This window comes from Simochromis diagramma, unplaced genomic scaffold, assembly GCF_900408965.1.
Source record: "Simochromis diagramma unplaced genomic scaffold, fSimDia1.1 OVJJ01000545.1, whole genome shotgun sequence".
Classification (NCBI taxonomy): domain Eukaryota; kingdom Metazoa; phylum Chordata; class Actinopteri; order Cichliformes; family Cichlidae; genus Simochromis; species Simochromis diagramma.
This window is the reverse complement of record NW_024387371.1, coordinates 4,962,544-4,978,583: the sequence shown is the minus strand read 5'-3', so window position 1 is coordinate 4,978,583 and position 16,040 is coordinate 4,962,544. Positions and strand designations below refer to the sequence as shown.

General features: G+C 40.0%; 1 protein-coding gene across 2 annotated transcripts in view; it reads left to right on the top strand.

Annotated features, from left to right (window-relative positions):
- Positions 1-16,040, top strand: part of scube3 (signal peptide, CUB domain, EGF-like 3) — a 74,939-nt gene that overhangs the window by 41,820 nt on the left and 17,079 nt on the right. The window contains exons 5-8 of one of the 2 annotated variants that reach the window (XM_040007590.1): positions 219-368; positions 1,796-1,912; positions 7,673-7,720; positions 14,634-14,750. In XM_040007590.1, coding sequence (XP_039863524.1) covers positions 219-368; positions 1,796-1,912; positions 7,673-7,720; positions 14,634-14,750 — 432 coding nt within the window. The remainder of the gene's footprint in view (positions 1-218; positions 369-1,795; positions 1,913-7,672; positions 7,721-14,633; positions 14,751-16,040) is intronic. The other variant, XM_040007591.1, reaches the window with a different exon arrangement.

Sequence of the window (16,040 nt, the reverse complement as noted above, 5' to 3'; positions counted from 1 at the left end):
GGGGTAACTGGGCATATCAGTCACCACCAGTAGGCATATGAGGCACTTAAGGGTAGAATGTGTGCAAGGCATCTGAGCAAGGCTTTTCCACCCCACTTATGTCTTCTGTGTTTTCTAATTAAAAGTCAAATTCTTAGTTTAGTCAGTGATCTCTGGCTTTAGAAAAATTGTCTGTTGGGCAGTTGCGATTAAAATTCTGTCTAAAACTTCCTTCGTAGTGCAACCAGATGGCACAAAAAACGAGGGACCCACCTGTATGGACAAGAATCATGGGTGTGCACACATCTGCAGGGAAACGCAGAAGGGTGGCATCTCCTGCGAGTGTCGACCGGGATTCCAGCTCACACGTAACATGAAGGACTGCAAGCGTAAGTCGTCTCAACCTGAAGCATTTTTAGTTACTCCCTCTATTAAAGACACACACACACACACACACACACACACACACACACACACACACACACACACACACACACACACACACACACGTCAGAAGGATGGTTTATAGGTTCCTCATGAAAAGGTGATTGGGGTTGGAAACTAGCCGATTATGGATAATTGCACTCATTCCACAAATGCCTTCCATCACATTTGAAGTTGGCAACTGACATTTATGTTGCATTACCAAGCCGTGACTAATCTTCGGAATAGTCCTTGTAAAGAAAAACATGTTTATCAGATGAGTAGCAATCATTTACACAACCGGGGCAAGCATGTGGAGGTTACTCGAAGGGGACTGCTCTGACGGACAGTGCACACTTCCTGTTGCTGTGCAACCGAGATCATCCTGTCAGAGCTGGGGCCAGGGCTGATGGGGGATTTGTCTGTGTTTGGATAAGGATTGGAGAAGTGTTATTCTATAGTTTTTCTGTGACAGCCCAGGAAAAGGGCAAAAGGCGCAGGGATGGTAGGGTGCAGACAGGATGGCGGTAGAAGCCTAGGCTCGCTCGTGCTCTTTTTCACTCTGTCATCACAGGTGTGTTAAAAGTGCCAAACTTAACGCTCCCCTCGCCTGAACACAGAAACTTGGACCAGAAATTTTACTTAGTACTTATGAAATGTCATTACGTGTATAGTGTTTTAATGACTTTAAAGCTTTTGCATATTTTGTAGAATGAATGAAAAGGATTAAAGCTCAGCTGCTTGCTCGTTGAGTGTTGGTGAGTTTAAAAACGTGACCTCTCCAACCTTCAGTGTAGTCAGGAGGATAAAAAGATTAAGTGGGAGATATAAATTAATTAACCAAGAGGAGTTTATTTAATTAACATGGATTCAGAACCTGAGGTGGGGAATATGGAAATCAATACACGCTCTACCTAGTATTATGCTGCACAGATTTTGACCTTAATCTAAATCCAGGTGTAAATAGCACTGAATAAACAAAGACGATGCTGTTGGATGTCTAGAGGTTGCATTAGCTCTTATTGCGCTGTTAGCGTCTTATTGTACAATTTCTGAGGTTAAACGATAATCATGGTAGCTCCAAGCGCCATTCTCGCCTCTGTAATAATTTCAGTTTTCAGCTCACCTCGAGAAACTCCATCGGAAACATTACTCTGTGCACATTTTAAAGAGGGCTAAACTGAGCCTGCAGTGTTTACGTCACAGAGCATATGGCCCAGAGAAAGAGTGTGTGTTAGATTGTCCCATCTAAATGTGCATATTTTGTTTTCGTGTCATGCCATCTCTCCCCCTCTGTTTCCTCTCTCCTCTCCACACTGACTTTCAAATGAATAACTTGGACTGTGCGTAATCCTCAAAGTACCATTTGTGTTAACTACGTGTCCTTTCCCAGTGACGTGCAACTACGGTAATGGGGGTTGCCAGCACATCTGTGAGGAGACTGACCAGGGCCCCAAGTGTTCTTGCCACATGAAGTTTGTCCTGCACAGCGATGGAAAGACTTGTGTAGGTGAGTCATCTCACCCCAATGCAGCTACCAAGGGGAAGAAATAATAGCTTTTGAATGAGAAAATGTAAAATTACAAATGATTAGCTTGGCACCCAATTTCCCACAGCAAATTTAATTAACGTTTGAAATGAGTTTTATGTGATAAAATGCAAGTTGAGAAACAGGCCTCGTTAAAATAACTGTATCCCCGAGCCTTTTCTCTTGATCTGTGACATGCAAGGACAAAAGGCTACCACCCACTGTGCTTTTCCCTCTCCTACTGCTGCTCCAGTAACCTCTCAGCCCCTGCATCTGCCTTGGCTTCTCCTCTTCCTTTTTACTGGACACTGTGCCTTTTCCTCTGTTTTTCTCAGCCATGTCAGACACACACCTTCTATTAGCCCTTGGGTCATTTCCTCCACTGCTTCCCATTGGGGATTAACTCAAACGCCTGACCTAACCTTCCACTGGCATTTATCAGTGTTTGCCTCAGTTGACTTATGTTGAGTAAAAATCATTCAGCTACTCAGGCATATTGAGCTGTTGTGAAGGGCAGTTTTAAATCAGATGGGAGCTGTGAGTTGCAGAAGAGTCGAAGCGCAGGTCTATGTAAACATGTATCTAGCCTAGCCATGCAGAAATGCACAGATTTTTCATCAGCAACCATGGAACATTAAAAACTTGTTCAGGTGTAAATCTGAGACTGACTGCTGCTGCAGAGAGACCTTTTATTTTATCCGCCTATTTAACCAGAGTGTCATTAATAGTTTCTGTTTACACTACAAACCCATTTAGGACAAATTTTTGTAATTGGAGCCTAAGTAATTTGGATGAGACGTATTCCTATGAAGAAAAACATGTTTAGGTTCACCTGCAGAGCAGACTGGCGAGGCGATTGCTCGGTTTCGGTGGCTGCTAAGTCTGAGAGCCTGGTTTGGGTAGTGGCTGATCATTTCAGTGTTTCTGGATCTCCTTTAATACCGCAGCCCTGATGAGAGCCAGACCTGTGTCAAGGTCTGGTCAGCCAACCTGTCATTATTGCTGTACTGTCCTAGGCCAAGAGGATGCCACAAAGTCGTCCGCAACAAAATTATACCTCTTCACCAGTCTTATTCAAGGCAGAAAGAAATTTACATTTGGTTTGCCAGATTAGGAAGCAGTCAGCCAGTTAAAATCTCTGATTTCCCCCCACAGAGTCTGGAGTTACAGTGGTGGAGAGAGGGCACAGGGGCGCTTCTTTTGACAAACTCCATAATAGAGAATAAAACCTCAATAAAACAAACACTCTGCATCGTGAACCACAGGCGAGAGAGTGATTGACAAGAAGGTTGGAAGGCATTCAATGAGGCACTGCTGCTATGCACTATGAGTAACTCTGTGGGGTTTCTAAGACAATGAAAGATTCATAAATAAATTGAATAATACAATAACTTTATCCCTCCAGTGAAAACAAAACGCAATAAATACAGCTCTGCTTATGAACAGAATTTTCAAAGATTTTTTTTTTTTCAGTGTATAAAAGCAAAAAATCTGCCTTTGAGCCAGTGGATCAATTTAAATTCTAAATTAATATTACAATATTGTATTGTTTTTAACATCATTGTTCTTAAAGTCAGAAAAAAGGGCCCACTGGGTTTATTGTGTTTTTACATGTCTGCATGACATGCAGCGATAATACCCTTTCAGCCAACGCATTCAGCAATAATAAATGATTTATAGACAGTAGAGGGTATCCATAGAAACAGCACAACGTGAAAATACACGCCTGTTTAGCCTCACTATTGATTGATTTAGTCTCCTCATACTTCATCCAAAAGCAACAGCAAAGTAAATTATTGCAAAGCAGCTTTTGCCTTGTCAGTGGCTTTGTTGTTAGGCAGGTGGGCTCTTTCAGTATGCTTTACCTTCACTCTTTAGTCTATTTTCCCGGGTGTTTCATACGAGTTCTGCACATTTTCATTCATTTTTGTGATGAATCTCCCTCCCTGTGCTTAGTGATGCATTTTGTAATAATGCACCATATGCCTTTCTATTTTGGAAGTGTTTGTTCTTTATCCCTCTGTTCTCACCTCTGATGATGCTCTAGCTGAAAATGTTTGTATCAGGAAGGCTGACGGGTGGCACACATCCCCTCTCACTCACACATACACTAACACACGCTCCTTAAAGTCAGATTTTTCACAACAGTTCTAGAAAATCCGTTTTCTTCACGGTCTTTGTATCAAGTGAAGTCCAGGTATCGGAAAGGAGCGGCCATCATGTGGAAGCATTCATGATGTTAGCACAGCAAATCATAAACATCCACAAATCGCAGTCAGATGCAGACATGCTCAGGAGTTCAATCATCTGAAGAGTTGTCCACACTACGTAAGACACACGCACGCACACAAAGAGAGTTGAGAGATGCATTTTATAATACAAAGTGAAAGCTATACAAACAACCACACAAACATACAGTACATATCCTGCATGCATGCATCACATGCATGTAAACACATGCAGTATTCAGGCACATGCCCATAACATAAACACATTGCTCTCATTTCGGGTGGTCTGCGGTGTATTCAGACGTGTCTCGCTGTGCCCTGTCCTCTGTGCGCTGAGAATTACCGTTTCTGGATGCTGCATGTTGGGATTGGGACACATTGGTGGAACCATGGCTCTAGGTGTGAAGTCTGCATGCTTTACAGTGTTACAGTTTGACTTGTGCATCTAACATCTACTTCTTCATCTGGCACCTTAAAAGGGCTGTGGACTCCAGAGTGACCAATTCAGAGAATACCTGCTTTAATTACAGGGGTGTGCGTGAGTGATTTAAAATAATTCATGCAGGGATAAGAGTCAAAAATCTTCCTGCAATTTTAGTCTCAGACAGCCATTTTCTATTCGGCAATGTGCACCCAGTCCTCCACCCTAGCTATATCATGGGTGAGTGTGCATGGACTGCATACTAAAATGTGTGCCTGTAGTTGAGTGTGAAGTTGAAGCTAAATATACACTCAGACGACTGTAGAAATGGCATTCGCTGAGCAAGTTTTGCTGGAGCAGTTTGTTGAAGTAAAAGCCAGTCAATTAAAAGTCATAATTTGACATAAATTACAGAGGAGATGAAAACAAAAGGACAGTAATGCTTTCTGAAATTATTTTTATTGGCACCACATAAATTATATGGCTAGGCCACTGACAGTGTTTAGAGACTTGACTTAACAGCCTAACAACATTAATTCTGAAATGATCTGACCATAAAAGACCCTATAAAGTGCAGAAATGAATCTGGCTGTCCCTGACTTTCAGCTTGCGGCACTAACCACCACTCGCTGTCTGTCTGTCAAGGCTCACAGTGCTCATACTAACTAGCAAAAGCCTCATCTCACACACAAACGATCCTGCTGCCTTTTCTTTGCGCTATGTGGAATATGTATTTGCATGAGTGCATGTTGCAAGGTAACACTTTTGCCTTGAAATGTCACCCTTTAATTTAGAGCAAGAACTTTCATTATCAGTTTGTTGACAGGATTTGGAAATGATTAATCTGTTTGTTCATTTGTTACCAGCGAGCGCCTGTTTTCTTTTGCAACAGCATAATGTCATTCTCTAATGTCATTATCACCTTCCAGCATAAATGAACATTAATGATTTGTTTAATGCAAGAGAGGCAGTCCCTTATCATCCATGCAATCCACCTTATTCCCTACTCCATGATGCTTTTCATTAATTCTCGTTATTCATTTCACTGAACTGGTTTCTGTATGAGTTGGTGAGTGTTCTGAAGCCTTCTGGAAATATATAACGTGTGAGCACAACCTGTCACTCGGTAAATGGGATAATGTGAACATACCTCAGCCTCCTACTACCCAGCGATAGCTGGATGACCTGAAAAAGTGGCCTTGTAGCATTTTTCCGACATGCTGCGGAGATCAGAAACAAGTTGTGCCGTTTGTGGCTGTGCCAACTATCAGGCTAAGCTCAATGTGTGCTGAGGCAACAGTGTGTCAAACCTGAAAAATGAAAAGCATTTATTCAGTAACGGTTTTCATGACCTACGTTTATAAAAAAATAAAATAAAATAAATAAAAAAATAAACAAAATAAAAAATAAAATCCAAAACATCCAGCTCTCAGTTGACTTTTCCACTGTGTCTGCTTTCAAATACACAAGATTGTGTTCCACGCCATTAATAAAATATGCCCATCTTTATCAAGGTAAAAACAATCTCCTCCATTAACTGTGCAGCAGGAGAATGGTGGTAAAGGCCATGTCTTCAGAGTGTTCCCCTCCCCCATCCCTCTGTAAAAGAAGAAATAAAGAAAGAAACAAACACATTTCCCATTAAAGGTGTTAGGCTGTCTTCACACAGTATTTATTTTCCAGTAAGAATGGATTGGGAAACAGAGTTACCATGATGCTGGGAATAAGGTGCAGAGCATCAAATTAGTTCTCATTTTGCATAGCCAGCTCACTGCTGCTGGCAACTCGTCAAATAATGATGATTTTTCAAGACCCATTTTGGTCACATTTTAAAGGGCATAAATTGAAGCCAGTGACAAAGTGCCATAAGTCTACTGTTTCTAATCACCAGCAGGGGGCGACTGATTTGATTGCAGAAATGTCCAAATAAATAAACATCATCCTTGTCAAAATTCATTTATGACCTGAGTAGAGTTTTTCCTGATGAGTTTATGGTGATGGTGAGTCTTCCAAAGCAGAACGGATGCTTCAGGCTGGATACATCCATCATTTATGTACAGTCTATGGGCCTTTTTTTTTTTTTTTTTTTAATAAATTTGTTATAATTTAATTTGATTTATTTTCCCCCTGTAGCTTCTTGGCAATGATAGGGCAATAAACTTGGCTTATGGGTTAGGGTTAACTAACCAAGGTTAGGAAAAGATGATGGTTGGTGGTTAAAGGTTAAAATACAGTGTTTTGCAAAATTGCCAAAAGTTCAAAGGCAAACTTTTCCTGTCTGCAAAAAGCATCTCTGCTTCTTGGTTACATCAGTTTTTCATTCTGCGACAGTAACAATGCCAACAGAGCACATTTGCCTGCAGTTTAATGGCGTCTACTTCAGACCAGTTTCAGACAAGACAGTGTTTTTGTCTGGCCACTCATCAGATTTTGCAATTATAGTCATAAAATATATTTCTTTTTGTGTGACTGAGAGACATGACAGACTAGGCACTGTTCCGTGATCAGGCATGCTTGCAGTTTTTCCACAACATTTGTGATGTCATTAGGGAGCAGGGCACAAGCTTGCTATTTTGGGGGAAGGAATGTAAAAAAATAAAAAGTGCCGTTAATGATACTGGCTTGTCTATGGTGTTACACCATTTGGCAGTTCCACTTTGCTACACCACCAACCTAATTCCTCTTTTGCTTCATTATATTTAGTTTTTCAATGACTGGTGTAGATTTCTGTGCTCATATTACAGAAATAACTCAACAGTCATAGAGATTTAAGACACATTTTTCGGGATAAAATGATCTTCTGTACAGTTTGGGCCATAATACAGTTGATACGATGTAGCCTAAACCACACATAAGAAGGTGAGGAACCTATCGAAATCTTTCGAATTACCCTCTGTATTAAAAAATGACAGAATGACACTCGGTGCATTAAAATGTGACATTAATGGGTCTTAACAAAGTGTCAGTATGTGACGAGTCAGGAGTGAGAACTGCTTGGTGTAAGACACAAATCCTTTGTGGTTTAAATGTACATAGAACTAAAGTGGTGTTTTAACAATGTGTGTGTGCATGCGTGTGTGTACGTGCATGCAGGGGAGAGGAGTGTCCAGTCCCAGGCAGCCCCACAGCTGTTCCCTAATGGTAAATATGTGCTCCTCTGACTCCTCTCTCTCTGGGGGTATGTAGGTGTGGTGAATAGTGGAGGCTAACCTAGAAGACACTGATCAGGCCCTTCCCCTTACCACATCGTTCCTTTGACCCTTGACCTAATCACCTTCCTCTACTTTCTGTGAATGCCCTCTCAATAACACCCACTGCCTGTGTCAAACCACTCCTTTTCAAAACACAGCTGCAAACAGGGAGCCACTGACCAGCAGTACGAGCAAGATACAAAATTATAGAGATACAGAAAGGTGGTTAATATTTGCCACCTTCCAGTATTGTAGCTTTTGCTCTGCTATATTTATCTGATGCTTCCAACAACTGATATGCTTATAAGTTATGAGGCGCTACAATCGGGAAATTTCCCCTCGGTAATTCTCAAATGGTTTCATTAGGAAGTTAATAACCGGCAGATTTTCTATTTCCTTTTTATGCCAAAATGAAAACCCATATAATGCTGCTTATGGGTGAAGCAAAACATTCTCCATGAAGCAGCATTCCCGATGAAATGTTAACCATCTAATTATATCTAACCTAATTATATAGTATATGATGATAAATCACACATGGGGACAATTTTTTTTTCTATATAATCAGTAACTTAAAGTCTAGAGTACAGAGTTTGGGGAATTCTAACAAGCCTGAAAGGCAATATTTGGTATGATCACATTTATTCTCTGAAGCAAGCCTTATTTAATTTCTTTAAGTAGTCTTTAAGGATAATTTTCCAGGCTTCGTTATAGATCGGGGGGTGGGGGGCGCGCAAAAATACTATTTGTGTACCTAGTTGGACATACATTCAGCCTTTCTCGCTTTTTACCTTCCTTACGAATGGCTTCTTGACAGTTAGCCTTCCACTGAAACCATTTTTGATGAGGCTTCAGTGAACAGTAGAAGGATCAGCTGAAGTGCCAACTGCATCTTGGGTATAGGTGTTTGATAATCCCCCTGTTGATGCAAAAATACTATTTTACACCTGTCAAACTAAGTTATCTGTGGCATTTTTAAAAAAAAAATAATGTCAATAGCAAATAGTATGTTTTTGTGACAGGCTGCTAGTAATAATAAGCAATAGCAGCCTAATAATAAATGAAAATACAATGTAAAATTGTGTCTTTGCTAATTTTTCTGTGATGTGTAGACACAACACTGGTTTATTCCTTTGATCGCTTGCCTTTTTATGCTTGAATAATTCATAGGTCGGTGTTTAAGTGGCCTAACAAACAGCCAAAAATAAAAAATTCCTCTGAAAATGGTTAGGTACAAGAACTGGAGTGAGTATGAGTTCAAAAGCAGTCAATCTCCAAAGGCAAACTTTGAAAGATCTTCAGAAAGACTGAACTATTTCTCCGTTCACAGTACTGTACCAGCACAAATGCAAGTAGTCTTTTTTAAAACTCCAAAACATCAAGAGCACAGACCAAAGACTTTGTCTTTATTTGTATTTTAATGTGAGTGAAATTAAGCTTGCAATTTTTCCAAACACTCAGCTTTGGTGTTCCTGAACTCCATCACCATGGCCTATTAGCTCTGGTAAGGGAGCCAATAACGTGTCCGTGATTCAGCACTGCTTCATACAAAAGATAAAACACAGAACACTCCCCAACTTGATTTTTCATACACATGTAAACTTGTGTCTAAAATTGCTGAAAATGATCAATTGCAGTGTTTCTTTTTCTACGTTGTGGCCAAAAGTAATTTGTTCCACTACATTTGCTGTAAAATGAACAATGGAACACGTGTCGAGGGGAAAGCAGACAATCGGTATTGTACCTTGATAATATCACTAATGCAATTCATCCCAATTTTCGGGACGAGCTGTGTTTTAATACAAATGCAGGCAAGGATGCAGGAAAAATAAACTCATAAATCTGTGAAGACATATCAAACCTTGATACATCAAAGAGATTTACGATTTAATTACACCATGTAAGAAACTGAGGGAGAAGGCTTGTTCTCAGAGGAGTAGGAGCCCGTTCAAGGTAAGAAGCAAACCGGTAGTGTTTTAAGTTACTAGTTGTTGCTGTTGTATGCACACGAACACAGAGTTCCTCACACTCTCCAGTATAACAGTCTGACCTATATTAAGATATTTGTGTCCCAGTTTCAGGGTTCTTTCTTTTCTTGAAATGGAGACATACGCAGCCAGAAACATATTTTTGCATGCTGCTTAAAAGGTTTGTCTCCTAATTTTCTCTGTTACTGTACCACTTTGTGGTTGCAAATCCAGAACTTTCTCGAGACGCCAGAACTTTTACAGCCTTAGTTTTATTTTCTTATTGTGGGCTTTATTTTACTGAGAGAGCGCTCCCCTAATGTGAGAAACCCTGTACCATGTGAGTAACTTTCCTCTGGCTGCATGGTTTTCTGCTTCTTCGTCCACCTGACAATCAGCGATCAACACCAAAGCGGGCTTCGCCTTGTGCGTTTTGCTAAATTCTATCCCCTCATCCTTTGATGTCTTTTGTTTGCAGTCGTCATAAATGTCTGATGACAAGCTGATGTAACTGAAGACGTGCTACAGCTAAAATCATGTGGCTTCTGTTAAAAGCTTGTGTACACTGGCTGAAGCTCTCTGTATGAGATATAATACATAGGCCCAGCATCAGAGCAAACACCCTGCAGATTATAATGAAGGATATTTAGAAAAGTCAGCCCACTGTTACTGTAATTGCCTCTCCCAGCCCAGCGCACTGTAGATGTGGCTGGTGTGCATCCAAATCACACAAACCGACAAACATACCAGAGTGCGCGTCTCTCCCCTCTCTTCACAAAAACCATAATGTCAAAAATATTTCTTTGCTCTCTTAACACATGATCATTACAGTTCGGTGAAATGGCTGCCTGACTAAGCGTTTTGGAGGCATGTCCTGACAGCGTCTTGTCGTCTCGTCTGCCAACCGTCTCTGCTCGCACTTTGCAATTATGCGAACCCACAGTGTTACACGCGCAAGTCTGGGTTGTGACTGGGGTATCGTATCGTGAGCAATCATTCTCCTGCAGAGGATCAGAGGTAGCATCGCTCTGATTTACTGACTACAAAGAGAAGACATAATAATGGAAACGCATTCAAAAAGAAATTCCACCTCAGTCTTATTTAAGAAAAATAAATTGTTATAAAGATTTATAAGAATTCTTTCATTTCGTTCTTAGGTTCAGGTTCATGTTACCTCATTTGTAGTCCTAAGTAGATCTGGCCTGCAGTAAGTGAGTCGTCCATCCTCGAATGCACATATATATATTTTAAAACAAACAAAGATGATGGGCAACAGATAAGCGTAACTCAACATAAAGAGAGAGAGATGAAGAAATAATAATGGAGAATTTACACAGCATCAGGTAGATGGCAAAACCATTTTTTTTTCTTCTTCTTCTCTGAATGATGGCTAATTAGAAGCTTTTTCCAGAACGAAGAAACTGAAACTCTATATAAAGGGTGCAAGTCATCAAGTAAAATCAAACCAGCCAGCTGCTGTAATCTATCCATACCAGGGTTGCTGGGTTCAGCTGTGGCTCACCAATAAGCCTGTTAGACCATTTAACAGTTTTACTGAGTGAGTTTCTGTTCTTTAAAGATAAATATCCAAACCACGAGACCAAGAAAAGATGGTTTGGTCTCAGTGAAAGCATGATAACATGAAATGGTTATTGTTTTGTCAAAAGTTTATCGAAGTTTCTTCAAACATGACAGATGCTGGTGCCCGTTTTAACACATAACTCCACAGTTTGCTTCAAAGTTCAGTCTTTATAAGACTGAATGCATTCTCCAGTCTGTTTCTAAATGGACCTGATCTCTTTTGTACGTACATTTTCTTAAATCAGTGATCATTTCTTTTGATTTAAATACGTCTAATTGAAGGTAGGATTTGTCTGACCCTTTAACAAACTGATCATGGCTGCTCTCATTATCCCGGGGCGGACTAAAGATAACAGAGCCATCTGCATATTTTAAAATGGTTCTGTTTTCAGACAAGATAAATGATAAAGGTGAAAGCGCACATCCCAGCGGGGAGCCAGTCGAGGAGCAGACCTGATTGGCTACGCTCGGCTCTGCTCTGCCAGGATAAACTATTGAGACAAGTGGAATAGTCAAAAAGTCAAAAATCCAGCCCATGAGACTGAAAACTGTTTTATAAGCCTTTTGGTTAAAATATGAGGCTGAATCTTGTCGACAGAAGAACCTTTTCCTCTAAATGTTTTAGCAGTTAAGTTCAACAGGTTTACCGTGGCATCTTCTATTCCTCTATATGGCTTCTAAGCGAACAGGGGATCCAGGCACATGCTTGGTCTTCTTTAAAATCTCTGACTTGCCAGAGAGTGATTGGCAAAGAAATCTTCAAGTCCTTCTAAATGATGGAGAGAATTTGGATGAAAAAGCCTAATCGTTTTTTTATTACCGCTCACATGAAAGTAAACAATTACACCACAATATTGGAGACGATGCAGGCAAAGGGAATTTTTTTTGGTCATGCATAAAACTACAGCTGTTCTGGGATAACATTCTTCTCATTTTTGAGCATGTATTTGTATATTCTTAATCATCCCAGAGTAATGTTTTTGTTTCTGACCGATACTTGCTGTGATCGAAGGAAGGGTATATCTCTCCTCAAAGTTTTGACTGTTGCATGTAAAAGGAAACTGGCAAAAATGTGATGCTCCGAGGACAGATCAGTGGCTGGAAACAGTAGAAGAAATGCATTTCACTGGAAAAACAGACTAAAGAAGGAAACCCATAGGACGATGTAATAATGGACAAAACAAAATCTGCCAAAGGCCTAATTTTTATAAAAGTCTAACCCTATTAGACCTCAGTACTACTGTATAAACCTTTATTTACTAAAAGGTTTTAGCCCCCTACTTTTTGTATGTTCCCTTCTCAAAAGAAAAACAATTAAATAAAAAGCAAAAAAGATAATTATGTTAATTATGTTATGCCTCGTCCATATGGGAAAGTTGTGTTTAGAACCCATGGTAGACATAAGTGACTGATGGCAGATGGCTTCTTTTTCCTGGTCTCACCAAGTGCTTGCTGAATGGTTTTCTGTAAAATATTGAAAGATTTCTTGTAAAGTGATCTGAGATGACTAATGTTAGGATTTTGGTGCTCTATAAATTGAATTAAATTAAATCTTAAATGTGATTCAGTAATGTCATTTACATAGGAAAAGCAAATACTAATCAAAGTTTGGTATTTTTAGCAGACGTTATTATGTTGCAGAATGTACTGAAGTGAGCAGGGGTGAGTTTTATTTGTTACATTTTCATCTTTTACACGACTCCGCTCCAAAAGCTATGACAAAAACACATGTAGGGTTTTGTATTGGGTAGAGGGCTTACTTGACAAGGATTATAGCAAAATTATTTGTCATCCAAGAAACCCTGTAGCAGACTTCATGTCAGCATACAGTACAGCAACAGGCAGATGTTGAAGCCAGCAAGCAGGCTGAAGAATAGACTATATATAGTCAGGTTTATATAATGAGTCACAAGTATAGCTAAATGTCAACCATCCTTTATAATGGTGTTTAGCATTTAGACCTAGTCATTTCAACGTCAAAATTAATATATATTTTTTTAAACCTTGTTTTTATGGCTTCATCTGAACTGACATTTATTCCAAGCTTGTCCTAGTATATTGATACACTGTGTCTAGCCTTGAGCGATGGCATTCACTTGTGTGTTGTGTGTTTTTTCCAAGAAACGGCTGTAAAACACTAAATTACATTACTTTTAGCACCTGTTTTGCTTTGATGCATCGTTCTAGTCTCTAACTGAGATTTTAATTTGAGAGAAGTTTGATTATGGCTGTTGCAGTTTATATTGAGGGAGATTTTTAATTTTAGAACTGACGAGGGTAAGTGTTTCCCAAAGGGTTGCTTGTTCTTTATTTAACAAAATAAGAAATAACAGCTACATTCCCTTTTTAGTGGCGTGTGTTAGCTGCCATCGTCTTACCAGCGTGAAGTCTTAGACTATTCCAGCTGTGCTGGGCTGCCAGCCAACATCCCACTGCCCATTACAAAGAAGTGATGAGATGTGTACATGACTGGTTTCTTTACAGAAAGTTAAAGTGATAGCTGTTGTTTTATTATTTTTTTGTTGTTGTTCTGAAGTGTGTGAGCCCATCTATAAGGATGCCAAAAGTAGTAGGCATCCACTGATCTTGGATGTTAGAGCGACTCTGTCTTGTACGGTTACTTAAAATTAAAGTCTGTGTGAAATTTGTCACTGTCTAGAGAAAAGACCTCAGCTATCCTGTCCTTACTGACTACCTGCCTTTTTCAAATCAGCCTAGCCAACATAGGGACCGGGGAGCTGAAATTGCTTTTTTTATCCCCAAAATGCCTTGAAGGTTTTGTCAAAACCAGGAAGGAACTGGTGGTTTCGTCCACATGTGTCTGCAAATGAAAATTCTCCCTTTATAATGGAGGGGAGACATTTCCTACAGTACAAAAGGATTTTTGGAGGTCATAATTTGCTTTTACCAAAGAGAAACAAACCTGCTCACATACCTCACACATGCACAGACAGACACAACAAGTGAAGTTCCCATGTTTGGCTGTGTTAGCTATATTTCCTAATGACTTGTCTCCTTTCATTATTGACAAACTCTTTGTTTCTCTGACTGGTAATCTCTTTCATTGGCTGCATTCATTACTGTTTCTATCTTTACTCTCTTTTTTTCCTCTCTACCACTCAACACTTGATCAGCATGCTGCTCTTGGCCTGTTCACAAAAGTAATGGTGTATATAATGGTGTTTCTTGTAGTTTTTGCAGTTGCACCAGTATGCATGTCTGCTGTTTTCAATTGGAAGAAATAAGTAGGTCACAACTGAATCTACTTTGTATTTTCTGTGGGGTTTATCTAACTGAATGCGTGTTTCCCTGCAGAGACCTGTGCAGTGAACAATGGCGGCTGTGATAGCACATGTCATGATTCAGTGACAGGAGTCCGCTGCAGCTGTCCTGTTGGCTTCACTCTGCAGCCAGACCGCAAGACTTGCAAAGGTATTCCCACCCATCGCCCATGGATGCAGGCAGCATTCAAGCTGCACCTGTCCAGCTCTCACTAAATTATTCTCCTGCTTGTCATTTTTCCAGCTTCTCTCTCCACATGCAGCCAACAGGAATGATTAAATAGTTATTCACTCCTACCCAAGTTAGAACCCCTTGTAACTTGCCAGTTAGATTTTCTGCAGAAACCACATTTTCTTTTGCAACTACAAGTTATTTTGCCTGTATCCATACAGGTGTCACAGATCTATCACTACCTTCTGCTTTTCAACAACATATTTTAAGAAATATTTTGTCATGGCACCAGCTTTCCCGACAGTTTTCTTCTGCACTGCCATCTTTGTGAGTGTTGGCAGAGCATCCTCAACTCAAGCAACCTGCATAATTTTGCTGTTTTTTTTTTTTTTTTTGTTTGTTTTTTGTGTGTGTGTGTGGTTTTTTTTCTTCGTGCAATCTCTAATCCTCTCCGAATGTTATGTGGAATTATCGAGACTTGGGGAAAACAAACATTGGATGTAGGTGAACAAAAACATGTTTCCAGAAAAGCAGGATAGCGGTGTGTCAGTGTGCTTACAGTGTTAGACTAACAACTCTAATAAAAATACATTGGCTTGTATTAGTTTAGTTTGAGAGGAAACAAGAGGAAAATGAACACAGGCAGCACTGGCACAAGAAGACAGATGCTCGCTTCAGGCCAGGCACTTCTGAGGAGTTGAGACAAAGATGAAGCAAGGATGGGATTATTTAATTCCATCTCTCATGCATTTATTTTAACCAGATGATGAAGACTCCCTCAAGAGACAGATGCCTCATTTGTGATGATGATTCAGAATTAATCAGAGCTGCTGCCAAACTTGCCAAGGCAGAGCACCATGAAAAGCAGGGATCAGCACATGACATATCGATTCAGTATTGGCTACAGAAATAAAGAGCAGAATAATCGGAAGGAGATGGACAATGATGATTTAGAGGCCTTACTGCTTCGGGGCTTTACTGTGTGAGAGCTGCACTCCATTAAAGTCACACGCAAGCTGATTTTTAGCCTATCCGAGGACCAGCAAGGAAACCCCTGAAGCTTATTTCCACAGAAATGACTGTCCTGTTTTGCACTGTTAGTCCAGGTTGCCTCATTTACATACATCTCCAACATACTATTCAGATTTAAGAACTTTTTTAAAGCCGTTAGTGTGTGTGTGTGTGTGTGTGTGTGTGTGTGTGTATTTTCTTATAAGCCCAGAAAACTGATAAATGATGATGTTTCTATCTGTCTGCTGAGTGTGTAAA